General features: G+C 40.1%; 2 protein-coding genes across 7 annotated transcripts in view; one reads left to right on the top strand and one right to left on the bottom strand.

Annotated features, from left to right (window-relative positions):
- Window positions 1–1,636: 1,636 nt before the first annotated feature.
- LRRC42 (leucine rich repeat containing 42) lies at window positions 1,637–21,269 on the bottom strand. 4 transcript variants are annotated; one of them, XM_073233968.1, is made up of 9 exons: window positions 20,872–21,269; window positions 19,529–19,561; window positions 14,929–15,415; window positions 9,610–9,741; window positions 8,274–8,392; window positions 6,980–7,068; window positions 6,702–6,815; window positions 3,497–3,581; window positions 1,637–2,141 (listed from the first exon to the last, which is right to left on the bottom strand). In XM_073233968.1, exons 3-9 carry the CDS (start codon window positions 15,399–15,401, stop codon window positions 1,867–1,869), a joined length of 1,287 nt encoding a protein of 428 aa, XP_073090069.1. In that variant the 5' UTR covers window positions 15,402–15,415; window positions 19,529–19,561; window positions 20,872–21,269; the 3' UTR covers window positions 1,637–1,866. The 4 variants fall into 4 exon arrangements, with proteins under 4 accessions (XP_073090069.1, XP_036877753.1, XP_036877752.1 ...); XM_037021858.2 differs by lacking the exon at window positions 19,529–19,561 and adding an exon at window positions 19,360–19,483; XM_037021857.2 differs by lacking the exon at window positions 19,529–19,561.
- A 179-nt stretch (window positions 21,270–21,448) lies between these two features.
- The window catches only part of IFT25 (intraflagellar transport 25), a 79,760-nt gene continuing 74,478 nt past the window's right edge, over window positions 21,449–26,730 (top strand). The window contains exon 1 of one of the 3 annotated variants that reach the window (XM_037021864.2): window positions 21,449–21,527. In XM_037021864.2, the coding sequence (XP_036877759.2) occupies window positions 21,474–21,527 (54 nt within the window). In that variant the 5' untranslated portion in view covers window positions 21,449–21,473. The remainder of the gene's footprint in view (window positions 21,528–26,730) is intronic. The other 2 variants (XM_037021881.2, XM_037021880.2) reach the window with 2 other exon arrangements.

Below are 26,730 nucleotides of genomic sequence, written 5' to 3'. Positions count from 1 at the left end.
CATTTGAATGATTACAATGAATTGTTCAGATCAAATGAGAAATATTGTTTAAAGGAATCACTAGCAGAGGAAAATGAGATCCTTGAAAGAAAAAAAGGATTAAAGGTAATGAAATCTTAGCTTCAAAAGTACACTGTTTATAAAGAAGTAATAAGAAGTTGCTTTGAAGGAAGATTGCCCTCTGAAATGATGGGAACAGGTGGGATGGGTGAAGAGTAGTCCCAGCTGCTGATTTGACACAGCACTGCACTACAGCAATAACAGGTAGTGGTGGAGGGGCGATCAAGTTAGGCTCAAGTCTGGCTAACTATATAAAGCTAACTTTGACATGAAGGCTGCTACTGTTCACCCAAACGACGTTTTGAAACAACTATACTTCCACAAAGTGAAACAACATGCACCGACTCTGCTTTTCTTATTTTAGAAATAAGGTTTTGGATATGATCCTGGGCAACAGGCACCTTTACAGAGGTAGCACCTTTCCTAGCTCTGAATAGCAAATCACCTCAGATCCAGAATCTACCTTTATGAAAATCCTGGTTAAACTCCAGGGCATTTCCGAAGATCAAAACTATCACACCAATAGTATTAATTTGTTGAGGTATTCTCTCCCTACCTTTTACTAGCCAGTAAGTCCTGCTTCAAGGTCATCTTTTAAGGATGGAATGTGGTCTAGAGCAACACTGTCCATCAGTGTTGCAATGAAATCCAATGCATTGTACATCAGAAATACAATCTGTTACATCAGAAATACAATGCAAAATCACACATGCAAGCCATGTAAATTTTCTAGAAGCCACATTTGAAAACTAAAAACAGGTGAAATTAATATTCTAACCCCCAAATTACCATTTTAATGTGTTCAATTTTTTATATTTTTCATAATTTTGTACTTTGGTGTGATATCCAGTATGCATTTTATAGCACATCTCAATTTGAACTAGCAGCATTTTAAATGCTCAAGTGCCACATGACCAGGAGCTACCACATTGGACAGTGAAGGTCTAGAGCCTTGCCCAGACTACAAATTAGAAGCACTGGCATCATCTGGAAACTTGTTAGAAATGCTGAATCTCAGGCCCAGTCCATATCTACTGCATCAGTCTGCATTTTAACATCTCCAGGTGATTTGCATGCACAGTTAAGCTTGAGTAGCTCTGGTCTAAGGAAGCTAATTGGTCTCAGGTTCTTCATGCCAAATAGAGGTGATAATTCCGACGTTGTAGGACGTTGTGGAGACTCTTGGTGGCTAACAGATTTAATAGCTGGGATTTTAATAAATGGTAACTATTATTTAAGAAGGCAATATAACAAAATGGGCTGTAGAGTTAGACAGAAAGGAGTATAAATTCTAGTTCTGTCACTTACAAGCTTTATGACTTTGAACTAACTTAACTTGAGGCTGAGTTTCCGTAATCCTAAATTGGGGCTAACACCTATCTTCCATTGTTCTGAGGGCAGGGCATGGCACATAGGAGTCACTCCATAATGGCGGCTATATATATATCTCCTATTGGTTGGGCCAAACTGTAGTAGTAACAAATTATGCTAAGCGTGCTTGTTAGTTTGCATGGACTTCTATCCCAAACAAAAGTGTTATTTCCTGTGGCTCTGGTCTATATTTCACAAGCAGAACTTGAGGACAGCAAAAATGTTTATTTGAAAAAATTACTATGTATTGAAAATATACATTAGGAATTATTACATACTTCCATAGCATTCCCCTCCCTCACCAAAAGTAGAAATATCCTCTTGCTATGCTAATGCCATAGGTAAATTCAAACAAAAAGAAAAACATCTTCAGCCCCCTTTGCTCATATATTAGAGTTGGGAGGGAAGGTCAAAAGCTCAACTTCTAGCTACCAATCAATAGGAATTTAACAAGTCCCAGTCCTCCACAGTAAGACACACATATTTCTGCTTTGAAGACTGTGAAGAGCTGCTCTGTTCCTTCTCTGGCTCCTCAAAAGCTCTCTTCTTGTTCTTCTTTGCCTCCTGGCTTGACACAGCTTCACATTTCAACAATGGCCCGTGGCACTCTGGGGCTTTCTCTTTGTAGAACTGGAGTTTCTCGGAGGAGTTCATGTGGGTGTCTGCCAGAGGACACTTCATTGGGGCTTCAGTTCGAGCCCGCTTCCCATCTATAAGAGTGACAGAGGGAGGGGCAATGAGTTTGTATGCTGGCACGCTAATGCCTGTGTAGTCCAGAAAGACGATCCAAAGCAAATGACAAAGGCCCACGCAGGGTGAGGTTTGGATTGACTTTACCCCTTTTGAGTGCCCTGTAGGGTGACAGTGGTTATGCGCTAGCACAGGCCCAACAAAGGCATGTGCTCCTACAGGAAGAGTATGACAGATTTAGATTCAAATCCCAGATCTGCACTTCCAGGACAGTGACTGTGGCCAAGTGACTTGCCTGAGATTCAGTTTTCTCATCTTTATAGGGATATAAAACCTATTTCATAAGGGTGAATGTGAAAATAAATGAAATAACATATATAAAGTATTTAGCACAATGCATGGCACATAGTAAAAGCTCAAAAAAATGTCAGCTATCATTAATCAAAATCTAGACGTGACTTTGTCTTCTAAGAGCCAAATTTGTGGCATGACTCTAGTAAATGATATAACTTTCTTCTATATTTTTTGGTATGCTCTGGATTCTTATTTTGCCATCTTTACACTTTTGCTTCACTTTGATTTAATCACTAACCCCCTTTTTTAAAATTTATGGAAAAAAAAACACATAATGTATATTTATCACTTTAACATTTTTAAGTGTAATCAAGTACATTCACATAGTTGTGCAAACATCACCACCATCCACCTCCAGTACATTTTTCATCTTGCGCAACTGAAACTTTGTCCCTATTTAACAATCACTCCTTATGACCCCTACCCCAAGTCCCTGACAAACACCAATCTACTCTACCTCTATGAACTTGACTATTTTAGGAATCTCACATAAGAAGAATCATACGACATTTGTATTTTTTTGACTCACTTATTTCCTTAGCATGTCTTCAAGTTATATCCATGCTATAGCACGTGTCAAAAGTTCTTTCCTTTTTAAAGGCTGAATAATAATCCACTGTATGTATACACATTTTGTTTGTCCATTCATTTGTAGATAGACACTTGGGTTGCTTCTACCTTTTGGTTACACTTAAGTCCTTTTTAATGTTCAACACTTTTGTACCACTGCAAATCTTTTTTGGAACAAGATCAGATATAAATACATACATATATAAACACATACATTTAATAAGCTATTCTTGCTGCTGGTGCCTAGAGTGAAGTATGAACTTACACTGTAAGCTATGTTGAGAGAACATTAGTCTCAGTCGTCTAATTAAGTCAATACTATCATAATTATTTCTGGTGTTCTAATAAGTCAATGCCATCATAATTTCCCCATTGAGTGAGGACAGGCTAACTGCTCTAAGAGTGCAAATATCCTAAGGGTAAAAACTCCAAAGGAAAGGGAACTTCTCACAGAAGCGCTGAGCTGCTGTCCGAGGCTCCGAGGCTTCCTGTGGCTTCATGGCTTCTGAAGTCACACGCTCCCACTGCAGAACAATCTAAAATGTATTTGGAAAGATATGAATTCAAACAAATCTCAAGCCTTCCTTGTTGCCCCTTGTTACCCTTCTATGAACACAAACCCTGTGGTCATCTTACTTCAGATGACTGCGGACAGGAGAAAGTACCAAGCCAGATCTGGACTTCATGTCAGTGTGGGAGCTGGTCAGAATACAGACATGTTGGATATATGTATTTGCATGACTCAGGAAAAAAATCTACGCAGCTGACTTCCAGTCTATCTACACCTTTATTCCAAGCCAGAAACAAACTGCAGATCCTTAAACTAAATTCTAGAATTTAAAACCTTAGTCACAATATTTTTCACACATTCCTAGACTCATTTTCATGCCTTAAAATACACCAACTGTAACTCAAACTCTTGTATGTGTGTAAAATAACTACATTTCCATATTCTCACAGTTCATCATCAGTTCCCATCTTTTTAAAACTGTAAAAAATATATTTTTATTATAAGCTACTACTAGAAATTGTTTTGAAAATTTGGCTGAGTATAAATTGTACACACATGAAGAAAAGTAAACAATTATTTCACATATACCATGGGTAACAAGAACTTTAACATTCCTCACTATGGTAATGCAATGAAATGATCATAAATAAAGTCAAGAAACATTTTCTGGATACAGAGGCAGTACCACACAGAGTTCAGGAATACAGTTCCAGAGTTAGCTCCAACACTTACTAGCCAGGAGACCCTTTTTGGCAAGTGATTTAATTTCTGGGTCATATCTCTTCATCTATCAAATAGCAATTAACAAGAGTACATACCCATCAGGCTGCTGTGAGGATTAAATGATAACACATATGAATGGCTTAGCAGTACCTGGCATACAGGAAGTGCTCAATATATATTAATTGTCATCCCTTCTATGATATTTTCCTGATAATGAAAAACGGGGACAGATTTAAGAGAATGCCAAGATGAACTCAATCTTGTGACTCAGCAGCAATGAAGAAAATCATGCGTCCACTACCAGAAATAAGAATGTGAATAGGAAGAGCTGTTTGGGGACAGGGAAAAAGAAAACGAGTTTGGTTCTGTAAGCTGAATTTGAGGTGCCTGGTAGAGAGATTTATGGATGATATTTAGGATAGGGTTTAAGGTGAGAAAGAAGGTGAAATCATCCCTGCAGGGGCAGGTAAGGCTCTGAGAGCAGCTAAAATCACTAGGAGAGTAAGCAGAGAGAGAAGAGAGGAAGAAGTGAGCAATCAATGAGAGCTAGAGAGGGAGGTGAGAAAGTTTGGGGAGAGTGAGGAGAAAGGCCAAGAGAGAAAAAGTGTACAGCATGCATGTTTATACCAATACTACAGAAAAAGCGTAGGAAGGTGAAGAATAAAATCATGCACTACCTTCCAGAGAACACCTAGAGGACAGCAGGGGAGGCCGGCACTAGACCACAAGGGATTGAGAATGAGTAGGTGGTGAGGAAGTGGGGCAGAGAATAGAAACCAATTCACAGTTTGCACTGGGGGATGAAAAACACATTAGAATAAGAATGACTTATGTTTATACACAGAAAGGAAATAACCAAAGAAGGGTGAAACTGAAGATGCAGTGATGGGGCAATGAGGGGAACAATTATTAGTAAAACATCACAGGCCAAGTGGAGGTCTTAGGGAATAGAAGCAAAAACAATAACACTACAGGGCTAATCACTGGAGTGAAGAGGCATACCTGTTCCCTTAGACAGCAGATAAGTAGAACATGGTTGAAGAAATGGAGAAATTCTGAGACAGAGATAGGGAAGTAAGGGGACGCCTGTTAGATGGCCTCATTTTTCTTTGTCACCACCTGAGAGTGAGGCAGAAGAATGTAGTGGCCTGAAATAGTTTCAGTAAGGGATCAACAAGAGAGAGAGCACTGCTGCCAAGCCCTAGGGGTCCAGCTGAGGTTATACAGTAGGTATGAAGCTGCATGGAGCCCAGTCAACTCACTTTCAGGCCACGCTACTAGGTATTTTAGTTCTTCCTTACCAACCTCTTCAAGAGAATCCAGGTTTCTGCATTTCACAGGTGAAGAAACAGACTCAAAGTTGCCTTAAGTTGTACAGCTATTGGGTAGTTACACCAGGATCCCAAACCCAGGTCTCTTTTCCTCCATAGCCTATGCTCTTTTCACCATGTCATCTGCTACCAAATTATATCAAGCCTTTGTGTGACCATCCCATACCTGCCCCAAGTCCACTGGCTAGATCTAGATTCATCCAGTGCTATGAATTTTGTCTGGCAATGCAGTGTTGTAATTATCTCGGTATGTATTTTCTGGACAAACTTCAAAGTGCTTCCGAAACACCTGCTCACTGGCATCCCTTCTTGCTTATCTAGGGAGGTGATGCTACAATCAGGAAATTGGATAGGTCCATCATCATGCATTATAGCTGAAGACAAGGAGGGATCCAGAGCAAAACAGGTTGGTGAGCCCTCTAAGCCTCCACCAAAAACACTGGTTTAAAGTGTTTGAAGAAGAAAGGTATCAGGCACAGGCAAGCTGAAATCCACTGGGATGCTACTACTTGGCTACCTCCTGACTTCCTGCGTAAGTCTGTATTTTACCAAGTTAAGGATGGCCATTAAGAAAAGGGAGTCAAAGGTAAGCTCTGCCAAGACGTTGAAAAAGGGGGCACTCAATGAGAGGACAAAAAAAGGCATTTCCTCACTAAACTCTAAGAGGGAAGAAATTTGCTGAAAAAAAAGGTGAAGAATTAGATTTGAATCCTTATCAGTGTGACTTATTCTCTTTCCAGTACATATACACTGCTAAGAGAATTTGTTCTTCTGAAGTTGTATCGTGCTGCTTTTTTTTCACAGTAAGTCAGAATTCACTTATTCTCTGAGTCATTTATAAAATGGCATTTGTCCCAGGTCCAATAAGAATGAGGCACAATCTAGTAAGCACGAGATGTAAGGACCAGTACTAACACCTTTCCTTAAGTAGCTCAGTCAGTTATAGGTCATCAGTATCTCCCATCTGACAGGAAGATGACATTTCAGCCATGGAATACCAAGAGGATTAACATTTGTTCAGAGTGTTGAAAAAGACACTCGGAATTAAAATGAAAAGCGGTATTAGCTGTAGGTGGGGGGATCTGCATTACCTGGTCAGCCCACCCCTCTGTCTTGCAGTTACTGTGATCAAACTCCTTCAAAGGCACTTTGGAATGAACAAGGCCTATGTGGGTCTGGAGCTTGTGTTTGACGGCTTTGATGTCCTAGACAGGGAAAGACAACAGGAATGCACACACATCTGGTCAATCCTTACTTTCCAGGAGGAAACAAACACCATCATAAACACCAGCCATTTCTAAATACCAATTACCAGAAGCAAAATACCAAATTGTGAGTTTAGAGAAATAGAAGGGAGCAAAAGTCATACCTTGAGCCCCGTGCCCGAGATATCTAAGCAGTTTAGTTTTCTAAAAGAGAAGAGGTATCCAATTCCTGCATCTGTGATCTCAGGGTTACCTAGATGTCAAAAATATAAGCAGTATTTTGTTACAGAATAACTATTGCTGAAAGGCCAGCAATAAGCTCAGTGAGAAAGGTCAAACAATATAAAATACTAAATATTAAATGAGCAAACTTCTCAGAGAAAATTAAATATAAGGATCTTATATTTATCCTATTTGTAATATGAAGGAGCCACCTTAGATGATCCTTACGATTCTCTATAGCTCTAACTTTCTAGGAGTTGGGGATTAGCAGAAAAATAAATGAACCATGTAGTTACCCCCAAGGGTTTGATTTGGCACCATATGAAAACAGCATACATAAACATGTATTAACATGGTTAATCAGAGTTTGTTCATGGCCATTTCACTCCAAAGTCAAAAGATTTATTTTAAAAAGATTTTCAAAGGTACTCATACACAGTGACTATTACTACCCTTACTAACTTGCATTTTTTCCAGAAGCCTTTCTTACATATTACCTTCTTACATCAGAAAGTACTACATTTAGCACCAAGTCCTCAAGGCCACAATGCCTGGTACATTATATATTCATTGAATAAATATACTTCCCTGGGAGGGAGGTTGGACATTCATTATTACCTCATTTTTACAGAAGCCAAATTCAAGGCTCAGAGAAGTTAAACAACTTGTCTAGGGGCACACAGCTGCTCATAAAAGTAGCAAAGTAAGGAGTGTTTTCTGACCTCAAATCACCATTCTTTCTATTCTTTTGACACCATATGACTGCCATATATTCAATGGCTGCTCAGTTAAATTGCAAATGATCTCTATCAACTTTCTACCACTGAAGTCAGTATCTGAATAAGTTGTCATCATTGTGGATTCATCCAGATTTTCATCAAGCAAATATTGATTAAAAAAAGACCTAGATGATGGACACTATGGATCAGCAACTCAAAGTATAAATGAGCCAAAGGTCCTTTGCATGTGTCATGAAGATGATGAAAGGCTGCCCTGTGTACACACACCAAGGGGGATGGATGAATGTATAAGGCCTTCTCCTATCCTAAGGGGGTGGCAGCATGCCAGGAAAGGTATCTGGCCAGCAGTCAAGAGCCTCTGGCTTTAGTCCTGCTCTGCCACTAGTTTGCTGTGACACCTAGGAAAGTCACCTTCCTGCATTTTCATCAGCTCTAAAATGAGGGCGAAGAACTAGATGATCCAACACTAATAATCTCTCATTCTAATAAAACTTACAAGACAAGTCTAATAACGTTAGATTTTCAAGGCCTCTTTTCATCACTCGAACTGGTGCTGTCATTTTCCGCACCCCGGCATCGGATAAACAATTATCCTTCAGGTGGAGCTGAGTTACACTAGGGAAACAAAGTCCACAAATAAATTAAACTTAGAGAATTTGAGGAAGTCTTAAGTATGAAAACATGTTTTCATAAATTTCATTGAAAAATATGAAATATCCTCTATCCCATTATTTCACACCTAATGTATTTAATAGAGTTAAATATCTTGTGTCACTACTTCAGTTGCTAAGTGCAGGTGAACTTGGGGATGAAAGTGTTATGTAGTATCTTAGATGGCAGAGGGCGCTAAAGGGATATGGTCAAATGAGGTGGACAGGGACTTCATAAAGGGGATGAAATATAAACCTTGTTCAACACAAAACCTGCATTTCTGACAAACTGTGTGAAAACCAAAAACACTTTAAATATGTCAGGAAAGTCTGCTAAACTCCTATGAGAACTCCTGTGAAAATTCTTTTTGCAAAGCAAACAATCCTCTAATTTTAACTAGAAAAATCTCTGGTTTTATAAATCTAGATTTTCAGATTGGGTTTTTAGGTGTACCCATAATCCAATCCATCCAGTTAACCTGAAATTGGTATGTTAGTATGCCCCACTGTCCTACACACAAGAAATGCGAGTCTTTACTAACCTCACACAAAAATACCTTTGTGTGGAACAGTGTGTAGGCATCATTGTTTGAGGCAGGCCCCAGAAAGAGTGTGAGACTCAGGTTTGTAATGCTGTTGTTATTCTTGGTGTTTAGGAAACCACAAGGAAATCCATCTGGTTTCCTCTCCACTGGGCCAAACTGAGTAACCAGAAATCAGTTGGACTATTTGTGAATGGTATGAACTGGGGGATTTCTTTAAATAACGGTTTTTGAGAAGGATTTTGCCTGGTAAGTGGCTGAATAGTTCACTTCTAAAATAATTTATAGATCATTGGTAGTTAAAATAGAAAATGATAATGACTTTGAAAAACTATAATTTCTCATCTCCAGGTAGAATGAACCAGGACTAGACAAATAGAGTACAAAATTTTTCAGCCCAGGTAGCTCTGAGTACTATACAATGAAATAATGGTTATTTAGAAAAATAAACTGCTTACTTCCCTAAGAGTTGTTCAATATGTATTGCTTGTACCAAGTAAATGGAGATTGAAAATGTTTTAGGAAAAAAAAACACTGGCAAATAAACACGAGGTTGGGAAGTAACCACTCTTCAAGATGATCCCATTGGATCATCCTTTAAAATAAAGCAAACCATCTACAAGTGGTGGCAGATCAATACCTAGACAGGGCCTCATTGGTGAGATGCTCTAGAAGTTCATGCTCATCTCCAAGCTTGCAACAGGAAAGATCCAGGCAGGTCAGCTCCCGGAAAGACTTAATCTCCTCAAGTTTTTCTGAAATCACCAAATATCTGTGGGGTGTGGAGAGCAATCAACAGCTTTTCTTTTCTTTCTTTCAAAATATTATCATGTGCGGCTTTGTGACACATCAATATCCTATCAGGACAAGGTATATTGCAATAAGCAGACTTCACTGATTACTATGTAGATACAGGTTGAATTTTTTAAATTAGTAAATGCCTTGAAAGTCTTTTTATACGATAGTGGAATAAAAACTTCAATTAATAAATAAAAATATGAGAGCAAAGCAAGACACAAGAGAAAACATCTGCTTTGTTAGCAGACAGACAACAGAACCGACCTTGGTGCTGGTGTTGGGACCTGATCAGAGAATTTCCAAACTATAGGATACTTGAGATTTTCTTTTTTTTTTTTTGAGAGGGCATCTCTCATATTTATTGATCAAATGGTTGTTAACAACTATAAAATTCTGTATAGGGGACTCAATGCACAATCATTAATCAATCCCAAGCCTAATTCTCAACAGTCTCCAATCTTCTGAAGCATAACGAACAAGTTCTTAGATGGTGAACAAATTTTTACATAGTGAATAAGTTCTTACATGGTGAACAGTGCAAGGACAATCATCACAGAAACTTTCGGTTTTGATCACACATTATGAACTATAAACAAATCAGGTTAAATATGAATATTCATTTGATTTTTATACTTGATTTATATGTGAATCCCACATTTCTCCCTTATTATTATTATTATTACTATTTTTAATAAAATGCTGGTAGTATTTTATTGTGGTAGGTAGATGCAAGATAAAGGTAGAAAACATAGTTTAGTGCTGTAAGAGGGCAAATGTAGATGATCAGGTGTGTGCCTATAGACTGAGTATTAATCCAAGGTAGATAAGGGCAACAAAATCCACGGATGCAGAAGATTTCTCTCAAAACAGGGGAGGGGGGTGAGGTTCTAAGCCTCACCTCTGTTGATCCCCAATTTCTCACCTGATGGCCCCCCTGCTACTGTGCCTGTCTTAGGTTGTTCCTCCCTTGAGGAATCTTACCCGTCTCTGGCTAACCAGTCATCTTCCGGGGCCATACAGGGAAATGTAAAGTTGGTAAGGATACTTGAGATTTTAATCACTCATTCTTTTAAGGTTTCTTTTTATCTAATGCTTGATATCTAGTGGTTTGATAACTGCAACAGGTCCAAGAACTCTGGGCTCTAATCTGCATCCTTAAGAGCGTACCAAGAGGTAGATGGCAGGTTATGCTTTACCTTTTCTCTTCAAACCCAAGTTTGAGTAGCTGCCCATTCACTATGCCTCTGTTATCCTGCTAACTTTTACTCCAAAGGATATGCAGAATGACCACTATGAGGACTCACTCTAATGTAGGTGGTTATTAAGACAGGTCTGTGAGCACAATTTAATTACACTGGAGTACCTTGCCAAACTATTATCTGGAAGCATCAGGGAGGCCTAGTCCAGAGAGGAAAAGGGATCAAAAAGGCATTCCACAGCGCAGGCAGGCTGAGGCCTCCACCCTGCTTTCAAGTTGTTCATCTATTTGAGATGACATCAGTGAAAAAGAATGAAAAGGGATTAGGTGTGACAGGAAACAGAGGAGAGGACCATAACAGAACAGGGAAGCTGACTTGTGGCAAGAGCATGCTTTCTCATCCTTTCTAATGGACGTCAAGAAGTTTCTATAGCAAGATGGTGGGATAAGATCAGAGGGGTTACACTTAAAAGTGTTCACATCTCTCTTCTGTCAGCAGAATTCTAATTATCAAAAACAGAATGTAATAATCTTGAGGGCAAGAGGGGAGTTAGATCTCTTTTCTTCCTACTTCCAAACAAACCTAAGACATGCTGAAGCTGACTGCTGGATTGCTAGGTACAGATGGCCTGGGGCTCTGATACCTCCTTTAAGCTGCCTGGTGAGGAGCTCAGCTGGATATATAAATAAGCCTCATTTACTCAGACATATTTTAATTGCACTATAAATAAAGCTGCTGTATTCCATCTTCCAATCACAGAGCTGAAGTGGGTTAATGGGGATTTGGGAGATTACTGGCAATCAGAGAAATGAAAATACACAGTCTTTGACCAAATAACCACAAGATTTTTAGTAATTCTGCAACAAGGGCTATCTGCAAAGGACATAAACAGTGTACAACATGATTAACAAACATTACAAAAATCGAGGCTGAGAAACCAACATGCAAAGCCACAGACACTACAAAATAATTATCTAGGACATAATCAAAGCTCTAGGGTCTTGCTCTAAACTAGTGTTCCTGTTTGACCCTTAAAGAGTTCAGAATAGTGTAGCGGAAAAGCAGCAGAAAGCGCAGAGACATTATTTTAGTGTTCAATACACCTGAGTTTGGACTCTAAAGACCCTAATCACTTGTGCGATTGTGAGAAAGTTACTTAGTCTCTCTTGAGTTTCTATTTCTCCAAGCTAGAAAATGAAGTTGGTGATTACTACTTTCAAGGATTTTTAAGAAAATTAGAAACAATATTCCAAAAGGACATGGCATCTCACAGGCCCTCATTAAATGGTAACTATTATAATTACTTCAGTTACACAGGGTGTATTTATGGAAAACAAACTTCCCTCCCTGTGACCACCCTGCAAACAGTGATAAAATACTCGGGGGTTTCATCCCACAGAGATGGTCTTGTAGGGCTGGAACCCAGTTGCAGACACTGGCTTCTTCTGTCAGACAGCACCGTGCCCCAACCCCAAAACAGCCCAATTATCTTACTTTCAATTATTTTCTCAATCTCTTTCCCTTTGGCCTGAACCGTTTTGTGCTGGTAAGATCTTTGTTGCTACAGCTTCAGACCTGGATTGTAAATTCAAACCCAAAATGTCCTGCTCTCTTCCTGTTTTGCTTTGGGGACTCATAAGGAGAAGGGAAATTTTTTTAGCACAATTGAAAGTCTTACTCTTATATCTGAGTATAACAGCCAAGTTTGGAATTGTTGCAGTAACATGAGTCAAAACTTGTAATAAAAATGTTTCTCATACTCTTCTAATTATAAACATAATACATGTTCCTTGGAGGGAAAAACTAAGAAAATATGGGAAATACAAAGAAAATTAAAACCAATTTCAATTGCTGTATCTAGACTACATTTCAGTAGGTTTCTTTTTCATTCTATATATCCAATACAATGAAAATTCCCATTTTTTTAAACAAAATTCGTATCATATAGTATATGCAATTTTAATTCATTTCATTTATTATATAATGAGTATTTCTTCACATCCTTTTAATGACCTGCGAATATTATCTTCATAGTATTTCATGTGAATATACCATAATTTGTTTAATTTTCTACTGCTGAATATTCAGTTTTCAGGTTTTCACTATTACAAACAGTTTTATAAAAACATTTATATAAAAATATCTGTTCACGTATCTGATTATTACATTAAATAGATTCTTAATAAATGGAACTAATGAGTTAAACAAAAGGTATGGATGTTTTTAAGATTTTTGATGCATATTGCCAGGCTGCTTTCCAGAAATGTTACACTAATTTATGTGCTCATCAAAAGGAAATGAAAGTGCTATCCTCATCCAGTCTGACCACTGGAACAGTATACATATGTCACAAATAGATTGAAAGCATTTTCACTATCATGAGAATGGTAGATGTAAGCTGTAATGATAGGTGGGGTAAAAAAGAAGAATACAAGTTGTAGATACATTCCCAAATGTATAAAGATATATTTTTGAAAATGATTACCATCAATGGTGGAATTAAGACTTTCTTACTATTACAGCTTTATAGATTTCCCGAACAGTATGTAGTGCCTTTATAATTTTAAAACACAACAATTCCATTTTTTCTTGTTCTAATCTTTCTACAATGACCAAAAATAACTTGGAATAATGATGGGAGTAAAATGTATTTTAAATGTATGAGCTACAGTGAAATACTGCTTGGCTTTTTAATTTAGGCAAGGAAATCTTTTTCTTTTCCATTGGCAGCAGCCCTGGGCTCAGCTGTGACTGAGACCACAGCACAGAGACAGAGCCTTCATAAGGTGCCTGCTCAGTTCCTGAGTCGGCAGTTCTGTTCTTATCCTTATGTGTTTATGTCTTGTCTTTATAAAATACAATATTTGGCTTGGGGTAAAACAGTTAATTCTGAGCTGATTAAAGATGGCTTATTTGTTTTTTTAAGCTTATGAGCTTAGCTTATGCCTCGTGGTAGACTTTCTCTTCTTTCCTTACATGCTCTTTGTTTAGCTTTGTTTTAGTAGTTATATCAATCATGCATCTTAATAGTAAGCTACCTTTCCCATTTTCTAATCACAAAAAAGTTCATGTAGTGATATACTACAGTTATTTAAAAAATCTACAGGTATTGATGATAAATGATTTTCAAAATATATGAATAAAGCAAGGTGCCTAAGTGTAAGATTGTGCTTTCATTTCCATAACAAAGGGGAGAGCAATATATGCATATATGTGTACAGAATATCTCTGGATTGACATAGAAGAAATTGATAACAGTATTGCCTCTGGGGAGAGGAAACAGGAGACAAGATAGGAGGGAGTCTTATGTTTCACTTTATACTTTTTGTGTTTGTGTTTGAATTATTTCCCATAAACATTTTTTTAAAGCTTTTTTTAAATTAGTAGATGCTTTAAAGAAAGTCATTTTACATAATGGTGAAATAAAACTTTAAATAAATCACTAGAAGAATGTAAGGAAAGGCAAGTCACAAGAGAAAACATCTGCTCTGTTACAAAACGCACCTTGATGTATCTTACGTGAAAATTTCTGGACTTTAGGATACTTGAAATTTTAATTACTCATTCTTTTAAAGTTGTTTTTTATTTAATGCTCAATATCTAGTTGTCTGAAAACTGGAGGGCTTAGAATTGTTTACTTCACATCCCCAAGAGCACACCAAGAGCTTTTTGGCAGATCACATCTTATCTATTCTATTTTCTAGTTAAGTTGGTATTTCCTACTTAATGGAAGATTGGTGGCAATTAACTAAACCTTGTGAAGTATTTTCAAAATAAAGCTAAGCGTTGTGTGGGAGGGCAGGGGTAGGCAGTAACCTCTCTAAAAACGGCCCACCACTTTGTATTTGGAAGTTCTAAACTGAAGTGCTATTTGATGAGGAAAGCCACACCCAGTAAGCCCCAGAACTAGACAGAATTAACATACCCAGTAAAATACTTAATATCCTAATCAGAACACCCACCTGTTTCGCAAACACAGGGAGCAAAGCACCAGACTTCCATAGGCCTCAGTGAACTTCTGTAAAGCCCTCAGTCCTGCACCTGGCTCTGTGAATTTCCGTCTGGCTTCAGCAGCAGAGAACAGCTTTTCAGCAATCTGCTCAGGAAAGCCAATAAGGGAATCAATGTGATCAACATTGTCGGATATGAAGCCCAGGACAAGGCTGAAGAGGGATTTGGCGGAGTAGCGAAGATTCCCCTCCCGGGTATATGTGAATATGAAATGATCAGTCTTCTCTTTCTGTGCAGTATCATCTTCCCTGTTCATGCAAAGCTCCACAGAAAAACCTTTGGGAAAAAGTCTGAAAGGTCTTGGCTTCTGTAGGCTACTCGTGACACCATCCAAGGCCAGATTGACCATGTGCAGCTGCCCATTTTCTCGCACGTAGATGGGCCCTGCGTCCAGGTGGTTTCCTGAGTTGAGGCAGTAAGACATTGCCCTTGTTGCAACTGTAAAATCAAGCCACAGGGGAAGCAAATCTAATTAAAATTCTGTTTATAACATGTAACTTAACCTTTCTGTGTCCAGAGCTTTATGAGCCTACCAGGCAGGCCTTGTAGCTGGTTTGATGAACCTTGGCACTGGAAGTTGCCTCTATGCCCTTTCCTATGCTCTCCCTTTTCTTGGGTATCTTGTGAACTTCTAGTCATCTTTCAAAGCCAGCTCAAATCTCATTTCTAAAATTCACCCAGAGAAAGTTATCACAGAAGTGGGCAGAGTCATCTACAAGGAAAGTCACTGCAGCACAGCTGATATTAAACAAAACTGGAAACAACCTGTCCAACAACAGGGATATTCTTAAATCAACTATGATACATTCATACCATGTAATGTTATGGCAGCCACTAAAAGTTTTATTGATTTGCAAGTTACAAATAGTATCTAAGGAACTTGCTATCTCTTGTTTTTTAAAACATGTTTACCTACAGAACAAAGACTAGAAACTAATAACTCCCCTGCTATGTTGGCACTTACCACACACTTCTTTGTTGCTCTTGGCTCACTATTTTGCTATTGACTCATTTCTGGGCCTGTGTTCTGCTGACTTGGAACTATGTTTAATTCATCCAGATTCCCTAACACAGTGCTCTGGCATACAGTAGTACCCGAGAAAATACATGTGGAACTAAGGTTTACTCATTCGTTAGACTTTACATAGACCACAAGCAACAGGGTTTTGGGGTCATAAAGCCCTCTACCACAAGAGCGAAAAAAGCTAGTCCAGCCCTTCGAAGCATTAAGGTTCTACTAGGGCACTTTTGAGGTAAAGCAAAATATCAAAAACTGTGGATATTTATGTAATCATGTGGGTGACATTTTGTGCCCAAGCATTAATTGGAATACTTGTTTTCCTGAGGAACTGTGAGATTTCAAAATACACAAGGAATTACTATGTTAAATAAAATGAAAATATCGTTGACCTTTGAACATGGATTGAACTGCATGGGTTCACCTATCTGCAGATTTTTAAAAATATATTGGAAAAACTTTTAGATTTGTGACAATTTGAAAAAATACTTTTTTCTCTAGCTTATTTTATTGTGAGAATACAGTATATAATACATATAACATACAAGATATGTGTTAACTGTTTATGTTATGAGTAAGGTTTCTCATCAACAGTAACCTATTAGTGATTAAGTTTGGGGGAGTCAAATGTTATATGCAGATTCACAACTGCATGGGGTCAGGGGCCTGCACTGTTCAGGGGCCAACTATACTTGTTATCATTTCTACATCAATTTAAAGGGAGAAGTAAAGTTTAATATAATATACATAGAAAAGTTGCTATTATCTCAAAAAGCTCTGATTGACGTAGAGTGAACCAATCCAGGTTCTTGTGCATCAATGCAGGGCTAAGCTGTAGCTCTGATGCCACATAAACTGTGGCATACAATCAGGTCAGTGATCAAAATACTGAGTCTCTGGAGATCAAACAGTGACCCTGTTTGTGGGCTTCAGTATAATCCATGTTTCTCCCGAGAATAATTATGTGTATAAAAGCACATCAGAAAAGACAGCCCTGCCTAGCTCAAGAGCCTCACCCTTCCCCACTCATCTTCTTATGCCCTCCTCTCTGGCCATGGCATATTACCCAGGTAAGTTGGCTATGCTCTCTTGTCCCACTGGCCTTTGCTCATTCTCCTCCCTTTGGCTGGAACATCCTCTCTGCTACCCTGATCCAGCTAATTCCTACTTATCATTAACATTCATCTCAACCACCATACCTCTCCTGGGAAACCTTCCTGAACCCCAGCACTAGTAAATGCCTGTCTGGTTTTCCGAGAGCACCAGTGTCTTCTTCTATATGGCACTTAGCACCATGTACTATGTCTGGTCACTTGCTAATATTCCCAAAGCTGTGAGCCCTTTGGAAGCAAGGCACTTATTTGATTAGTCTCTCTTTCCCAGGCCCAACATAGTGCCTAATACTGAATATGCTCCCACAGATATTTGCTGAACTAAATGAGAGGAACGGTGAGACCTCAAAAAGACAGAGTTAATGCTCTGGTTGCAGGGCTTGCTGATACTGTTGCTAGGAGCCAGCTCCTCTTCTAGGCAACAGCTGCAGGCTCCTCCCCCACTTGCCAGACCCTTCTGCAGGTGGCAGAAGCAAAACAGATGATGGCGTATACTGCTACTGGTACTACCAGGGGGGGAATCTAAAACCAGAAAAAAACTCCTGTCACAGTGCCAGCTCTTATAACCCATACTGTTGCTGGTATTCAGTGCCTGCTACTAAGGAGATGTCTCACTTATTCTAAGCTCTTCTGGTAGGAGTAAGCATCTGGCCTTTTCAACCCCACAGACATTAATCCTGATGAGGAGATAAAGCAGATCCCCTATGGTCTTTATCCCTGGATTTGGACATTCAGAGCCCTACTGTTCCTGTAGATCAGAAAGTGGACACCAGGAATGGCCCTAAAAAGGAATTACTTGATTTTAATAGCAGAAAGGCAAATCCCATGGAAGATAACATATTACAATGGATCAGTACAGTATAAGCTTCCTGGCAATGAAATAGGGCTTGCTGATCTGTACTATCCCTAACTCTCACTGCCAGTGGTGCCTTCCACCAACTTTGGAGTAAAATGGACAAATGGATGAATGGGTGACCACTTCAGGTGAAAATGAGGAAAGTCTGATTCCAGCCAGCAGAGGGCACAAGCAGCTTGGGAGTAGAGCAAGGTTGCTAACCCAGGCTGCCCCAAATCCTGGCAGCTCCGGCTTCCATGGATCATTTCAAAAGGCACAGTTTTGGCTATATTTTACCTTTAAATTACTCCTAAAATGCTAGTTCTCTTTCTAAATGATAAAAAAAAATCCAGTGTTTCCTGAAGAGTAAACCCATATCAGCTGTCCAGAAGTCCCAAGGCCTCTCAGTATTTCAACCACAATACCTTAGGAACTGACCTTGGTTCAAGAAATCCTGGTGACCTTTGATTTCTACTAAATTTGTGCGTCTTGCATTCTCCCAATAAGGAGCTTCCCGAGAGTTTGTGAGGTACTATAAAATAATCTAAGAACTAAATTAATGTTTAAACCTTTCAAGGTTAAAAATCATAAAGGCAGAGACTTCTACACCAAGCTTCTGTAGATGGCTTTGCTGATGCCTGAGTTTGTACAGGGTGGTCTTTTAAAAATGGGCCCCCTCAGGAAAGAGGGCCTATTCTATATGATAGCAAGAATCCCATACAAACTAGAAAATTACAATAATTTGTATCTGCAAGAATAAGAACATCCAGGGTAGAGCTGTATTAACTATATATCAGAATAACAGAATTGATAGTCTCCCAGCAGATCTCCAGAGAGGCAGCTTCGTAACCCGCACACCACTACAGAAAAGTATTACAGTACTGCATCCTCTATTATTTGGTCACCACGAATAAGACAAAGTTATCACAAAGCATGTCATTTCATCAGACAAATAAAATGTAACCTTAGTACCAAAAACTCAGTTCTATATAGCCTCTTTGAATAAGAGACAAGATAAAATAATTGTAAACTAAACATGACAGCTTTTCAGACCTTTTAGCCAGTTTATCAAACAAGAAGCATGACTACCCCAGGCAAGCTGGAGGGAGGTAGGTGGGGGAAGCAACAGGATTAAAATGGTGAGCTGAGTCTACAGCTACCTCATCTGAAGAAAAAGAGAAGACAGCTAACATTAGTACGTTAAGTAAGTTAACAATCCTCTAAGAGTAGTAAGTCATAGTAATGTGATGGTGATAATGTAGTAGGTGTGAGAGCTACGATTTATTAGGCACCTACCCCTTGGGAAGCACTATGCTAGGTACTGTATTACACGATCTCATGTAAACCTCAACAATCCTATGAGGTCAGGACTGCCACTTAACAGAAAAGGCTCAGAGAAGTTAACTAACTAACTTACGTAAGGACCAGAGCTAGGAAGTGGCAGAGCCAGAATTCAATCTCAAGGCTGTATTACTCCTCCACAGCTCAAGCTCTTTCCACTGCATGCTGCTGTCTCTCAAGAATACAAATATGACATCAGCCTTAAGGATTAAAAAAAAAAGATGTTAAAAATTAATCTCACCCACCTGTTTGATCCTTCTGGTATTTACTGGCTCAAGCTAAGGGGGGACAAGGAAGAGAAAAAAAACGAAACAAAACAAAAAACAGTGGACATCTGAGGAAAGAGTTGGTGGGAACAGAGCCAGGAGAGAGCTACATCGAGGCCTCTCCCCTTCCCTCTGCCAGGGCAGAAATCACCCATAACCACACACCAGGAAAACGTCTGTCTACTCATGGCCCTCAACCCAAGGCATCCAAATGCCCTTGGTTTATTTGAAAATGAAGTATTCTTGAGAAAATTCCTAACATAAAACCTAAGCAGAAACTAATTCCAAACCATCAAGAACCAACTAATAATCTTAACCTTCATTGTTCTGTGTCACCACCATTATTCAATTTTCAACTCCTCTCCTTTCTTTTTTCCTACAACTTGTATTTTCTTATCTGCCTTCTTATCCATACCCCTTCCTCCCCCAAGCTGCAGAGGGTCACACCATACCCAGCTCCTCCAGGAACATGCCAATCTGTCCTACATTTTGACACTTAGTTTTTCCACCTGCCAACTCTATAGAGCTTCTTACACAAAATCCTATCTCCACACCAAACATCCTAAGCCCCACTCCCTTCACCCACTCCCTGCTCTCCTGCCCCCACCTTTCAAGTCATGTCCTTCCAATCCCTCTATGGCCCTTCGAAAATGTGGTTCCCTGGGCCCCAGACCCAATCCCAAAGCCTCTCCTTCCTTCCCAGCACTGTTCCACCCCCACCCACTCTAACCCCCAGGCCCTCTTCCTCTGCCCTTCCCCCTGTCTCCTTCCCTTCTTCCCACTTTCTGGGAGTCCCTCTCCTAGGACCCCATCTCTCCCTCTCTTCTCTTGTGTTCTGGTCTCAACCTTCAAAATCCCCTTCCTTTACACCCCTAAACCCAACTTCACAATCCACAGCCCCAACTTTTCTCCCTGTCTCCAAGACCCCCCTCCCGTTCTCCTGCTCCAACCCTAGACCCTTTCCTCCTTGCACTCTTCAAATTCCACTCCGATTCCCCTCCCCTAGTTCTGCGTTTCCCCATCCTTCTCTCCAGTCCCACACATGCCCCTTCCCGAGCCCACTAAAGCTACGCCTGCTCCCTTCTCCCACCTTGGCCCAGAACCCCGATTCTCACACGCCCCCACGCCCTCCCCCAGCACCCTGACCCCACCCTAACCCATCTCCCGTACTCCTATATCCCTACCCTCGCACTCTCACCCGAGCACACCCCAACCCCGTCCCTCCCGTCCCTCCCCTCCTCCACTCTCCCCTCCTACCACGCCCCCGCCCCCACTCGCAGCCCCGGGCTGCGATAGCGGCCCAGCCCGCGGCCGCCACCTACCTGTGCCCCTGCCCGGGGCTGCGAGCGGTAGCTCCTCGGTGGCGGCTCCCTCCTCCCGCGGCGCGGCTGAAGGGAGAAGCGGATCGGCGCACCGGGCACAAAGCTGAGTGAGGGCGGGACAGAGAGCGGGTGGGAGGAGGGAGGGGCTGGGGGCGACCTGGCGCCGGGGGACCGCGGGGCTGACAGGGGCGGAGGGAAGCCTGGGCTGGAAGGACGCGCGTGCGCGGCACCGGCATGAGGGGCGGGGCCGGGCCTGGAGGAGGGGCCGGGGCCGGGCCGGCGACCCGAGGGTCGAGAGCGCGGATCCCGGAGAGGCGGGGGACTACGCGCGCGTGTTCGCGCGAGGACGAGTCCCGTGGGTCTCGCAGTTCCGAGGACTCAAGCAGAGCCGGGGAGGGGTAGGCAGCGCGTGTTCAGGCAACTGCGTGGCAACAGGCCCTTAGGCGGGCCGCGCACTGGGAAGGCGAAGTGGCGAGCCAGGGGCGGGGCCTACGGGCAGGGTGGAGCAGAGAGCCGGGAGTAGAGCCTGCGCACGCCCCATAGCGTGGAGGGGGACGGGGCAGGGCCTGCGACGGGGGTGGTGCCAAGAGCCTAGAGTACAGATGTGCGCGCGCCCGGGAGCTTCGTGGAGGTCGGGGAGGACTGGCGGCAGGCAGGCAGGCAGGCGGGGCTGGGGCCCGGGGCGCGCGCGGGGCATGGTCGGGTGTGGCAGAAGGGAGATGCGGAACTCTGACCGTCTGTACCGCTGGAGCTAACCGGAGGCGCGGGCGAGCCGGTCAGCGGGGGGGAGGCCGGTATCGGGGACCGTGGGAGCCTGGCTAGACGAGGCCGATGGAGGGGGGTTGTGAGGAGACGCGCGGTGAGCAGGCGGACGCAGAGGGGCGGCTAGTGAGGGGATCGGGATGGGGGAAGGAAGTCTGATGCCAAGACTGTTTTCTCGGCTTAGCCCTAGAGACGGTAGTGTCAGCCCACGAACTTTTTTGAGGCCTGAAATAATATTTTGAACCCCAAGAAGGAAAAAATTGCATACTGAAATTAGTAAATCTACCAGAATGTAACCTATCAACTGCGACGTAGCCCATATGGTTATGAATTATATTTGATGTAGAATATGGGTTCATTTAATGTGTTTTATATAACTTGGGGCTTACGTCCAAAAGTATGAGCGTTTAGAATCCATGAAAATCTTGAAATGGCCTTGGACCGAAGAGAGGAGTTTGGGATCGAAGTGAGAAGGTGTGTCAAAGCTGGTTTGCCTTATGAGTGATACCAAGCTATAGACCCTGGGGACTGGGAGACAGAGGATGGCCGTTTTCTAGTTTACACACAAGTTCCCAATCAATGGTAAGGGAAAGGATTTAAGAGTACCAGATCCAAGGGATGGTCGAAGAGAAAGTGAACTGAGGACTTAACCCTAAGAGCTCTTTAAAAGATGGACTAGAAAGGGCATGTGAACTGGAGACAAAAGCGTGGCTAAGGCGCCCTGTTTAGGGGACAGCATAAGGCATCTGGCAAGTCCAGGGTCAGGAATCTTAAAAAACAGAATATGGCACCCCAGAGTATACCATCTTTGGTAAACTGAGACCTTGAAGGAACACATGTGTGTTTAGAGTAAGGCATACCAGGGTAGGAATTAGACCACATCCCAGACCTGTTCTTTGGAGTTATGGAAGCCACATACCTGCTGAGATGTTCTATGGGTTTTTTTGGGGTTGGTTTGCCTCTTGTTAACCACAACACAAGAAGCTGAAAGAGAACCCAACTTCTGCCATTTCTTAGCTGTTACTCTGCCTACAGGAAATATGAAGGAAATTGGTGGATATAGGAGGTATGAAATGAGTTTTGTATTAAAATACATGTTTGCTTCCCTAAAGACAACTACAGTGGTAAGGCTATGAGGTAAAAAAAGAACTGAACATTTAGAGTAGACTCTCTTCCTTATTCATACACTATGCAACCATGCCTTTCCCTAAAATACAACTTTTTAATAGCAACTTCTTTTCCTGTCTCTGACCCCCACATTTCCACCCCCAAATAGGTTACCACAGGGTTTTTCCACTTCTGCACTATTGGTTCAGGTAATTATTTGTTGAAGGAGACTGTCCTGTGCATGGTTGGATATTTAGCAGTATCAGGGAATACCTACTATATACCAATAGCATTACCCCCACAAATCTCCCCACACCCGCTGCACCAAGTTGTGACAGCCAAACTGTCTCCAGACGTTGTCAAATGTCCCACAGTGGGGCAAAATCACCCCCAGTCTAGAAAAGCACTAGACTATAGGATAAAGCTCATTGTCTTTAACTTAGCTTTTAACATACTTCGTTATCTACTCCCATTCGACCTTTCCTAGAACTTGATTCAGGTCAAAAGAAATTCAGAGAAATTCTTTGTTTAGGTTCCTCCATAGATTATCACCTAGTCTTCTTGGACATTCAAAGGGATGGAAATGATTTAAAAATCTTCTCTTTGCCAGAAAGTTCTTTTATTTTATCTCTGATGTCTTCTTGATTAAAATTCATATTTATTGAGTCCATTTCTCCCCCTTGGAGTTGTAAAAGAAAAATTCATGGTGTCACATTCTTATCTTTTGAGATATTTCAGCCCCTAATTGTTTCAAGTTTCTCCATGTGATAGTTTGTAGATCATCATGGAACTTTTGCTCTCCTCTGAACAATACCAAGACTGACAATGTCCTACTTAAAATATACTACCCAGAACTAAGTGCAGTATTCTGGATGTGGGTCACACTATGAGTACATTTTATAATATTAGTGGCATGTTTATCCATCTTTCTTGACTCTGAGCTTGAAGGCAAGAACCCAATCTTAGTTACCATCTTTGTTAGGTTGTAGTCATCTTTGCATTACAAGCACAGTGCCTGGCTCTTAGTTCATGTTCAGAATTTTTCATATGATGTAGTTCTTCCTAAACTCTATTAATATAAAATCACATTCCTTTACCTTTGGAGGCAGATAGACTACATTCTTGCCTTACAGTGACTTTAGAATGAACCAGACCTATATGTTTTACACATCTAAATCAAAAGTCAGCCAACTTTTTATAAAGGGCCAGATATTATTTCAGGCCTTACTAGCTGTATAGCCTGTCACAGCTACTCAATTCTGTTGCTATAGACCAAAAGTAGCCATAGACAATATATAAATGGATTAGCATGGCTAACTATTCATGAACTCTGAAGTGTGCATTTCCTATAATTTTCATATGTCACAAAATATTTTATTTTTAAAAATAAAAATAAAAAGCATTCTTGGCTCATCGGCCATATGGAAACACATGGCAGGCTGTATTTGGCTTGTAGGCAGTAATTTCCTAACCCTGAGGTAGACCACTCCTTGTGTAGTTGAATTTTTAAGTCTGAGTATAGACCTTTATTTTTATCCTTATTAAATATCTTACTCATTGCAGCCCATCTTTCTAATTGCTTAGGTGATTTCATGTGCTAATTCTGACATCTCACATACTAGGTAACATCCCAGTTTTGTTTCATCTGCAAAATTGAGAAGCATACTTTTTTCATCCATAATAAAAATGTTGAATGGGATACAGATAGAGGTCTTTTCACAGTTTATTTTGTTTCATCAATCATCATTCTCTGAGCATAGCCATTCAGGGACTTATAAATATCTACCTGTATCCAACCCACATTTTTCCAAGTGGTCCACAGGGTATATTGAGAAGCTTTGTCTGAAGTTTTATTGAAATGTTCAAAACATGTCTCTATTTGGTAGCAACTCTATCAAACAAAAAGAAATGTATGTATTTGGTGTGACTGTGAACTAAATGTTACCACTGCTTCCTATTTTACTACTTACTCTTTTACCCTTTCGAGCCATCAACTTAATAACAAAATTTAATACTTTTAGAATTTTGTTGAGCATTAACATTCAAATTTACCAATCTGTATTTTTAGCAATCTACTGTCTTCTCTTAGCAGATATCTTACTTTATCTTATCTTATCCTTCTACTTTCAGCCTATCATTATATTTAGAATATACTTCATGAAATAAGTGTCTGGTTTTTTCAATTCAGTCTGATAATGTAGTATTTATTAACACTTAATAGAGTAATTAATGTATTTGTGCTTAAAACTATCTTCTTGCTATTTATTTTCTATTTGTCTTCATCCTTTTTCTTCTCTTTTTTGGCCGCCTTTCAGGTAAATCAACTTTATGATATTCCATTGTTTTCTTCCCTGTTGTCCTTCTTCCTATAATTCTTTGCTTTATGGCTTTTAGTGGTGACTTTATTCTAATCTGAGGATTATGACTTGCATCCTTAACATCCTTGTCTACTTTGAATTAATATTACATCACTTCATGTTCAATGTAAGAACTTTACAAAACTATTTGATAAAAAGTACAGATTCATTTACTTTCTTCTTGCCTTTTGTGTTATTATTTATTATTTCTGCATAATGGTAATCCCTACCATTCATTGATATTTTTTCTTTAAATAGTCAATAGTCTTATAAGGAGATTTTTAAAATATTCTGTTAATGTTTGCAAAATATTTATTATTTCTAGTGCTCTTCATTCCTTCCCACAGATCCAGGATTCAACCTGGAATCATTTCACTTTAGCCTGCAAAACTTTTTTTTTAGTAATATGGGTCTACTAGTAACAAATACTTTCAGCTTTTGTTTGCCTGAAAATTGTCTTTATTCTGCCTTTACTTTCAAAGGCTGTTTTTGATGGATATAGAATTCTATATTTTGTCTTTTAGCATTTTAAAGATGTCATTCCATTGCCTTTTGGAGTCCTTTGTTTCTGATAAAAAGTAGATTTTGATTCTTGTTCTCCTAAATGTAATGTGTTTTTTGCTTTGACTGCTCTTAAATTTTTTCTCTTTTCTTCCAATTGACTAAGATGTGCCTAGGTGGGTTCTTCTTTGTATTTATTTAGGATTCATGAACTTCTTGTATCTGTGGGTTTATGTCTTTCATAGACTTGGAGAAAATTCCAGCTGTATCTCTTCAAATTTTTTTCTATACTATTCTCTTCATCCTCTCCTTCTGGGACTACAATTACATGCATTTCAGAATAGTTTGATAGTGTTTTACAGGTATCTGATGCCCTGTTATTTTCATTTTTTACTCTATTTTATTTTACATAATTTCTATTGACCTTTAAGTTCACTGATCCTTTTTTATGATGAGTCCAGTCTGCTATTTAAGCCCATCTAATTAATTCTTTATTTCAGATACTGTATTTGTCAGTTCTAGAATTTCCATTTTGTTCCTTTTTAGACTTTCTATTTCCCTACCAAAATTTCCTTTTTCTTCATCCATTTTGTCCCTATTTTCAACAAATTCTCTAACAGATTTTTGGTAGTTATCCTTATCTCTGCTAACTCCCAGCACCTGAATCATCCATAGTTCTGCTTCAGATGACTTTGTATGTTGGTTGTATTTAAAAGAATGATAGACACTGAAGTAGGTAATGTTTTTCCTAGAGAGAACAGACCATTTTATCTAGTATCTAGGAAAAGGAGCAAATCACTTCAGCTAGCATTTGTGCTGAGATTGGACTGAGTTATAGTTTTATTTAAATGGTTTTAGTTTACCTCTGACTTTAGATATTTGGGAGTTCAGTTCCCTCTTTCATCAGGGATTTGTGATTTAAGTACCCAAGATCACAGGAATCTTTCTTTGCTTTTCGGGTCACACCCACTTTGCTGTGAAGCTCCACTTAGGGGATGATTTCTTTGATCTTATTAGAAGTTGAGCTGGGTGGGGACAGGATTGCAGCTTTACTTAGTTGCACTTCAACTCTGGACATACAACAACATGGATAAATCTCAAAACATGATGAGTGAAAGAGGTCAGATAGAAA

The sequence above is a fragment of the Manis javanica genome, chromosome 4 (genome assembly GCF_040802235.1).
Source record: "Manis javanica isolate MJ-LG chromosome 4, MJ_LKY, whole genome shotgun sequence".
Lineage (NCBI taxonomy): Eukaryota > Metazoa > Chordata > Mammalia > Pholidota > Manidae > Manis > Manis javanica.
This window is presented reverse-complemented; position numbering and strand designations above follow the sequence as displayed.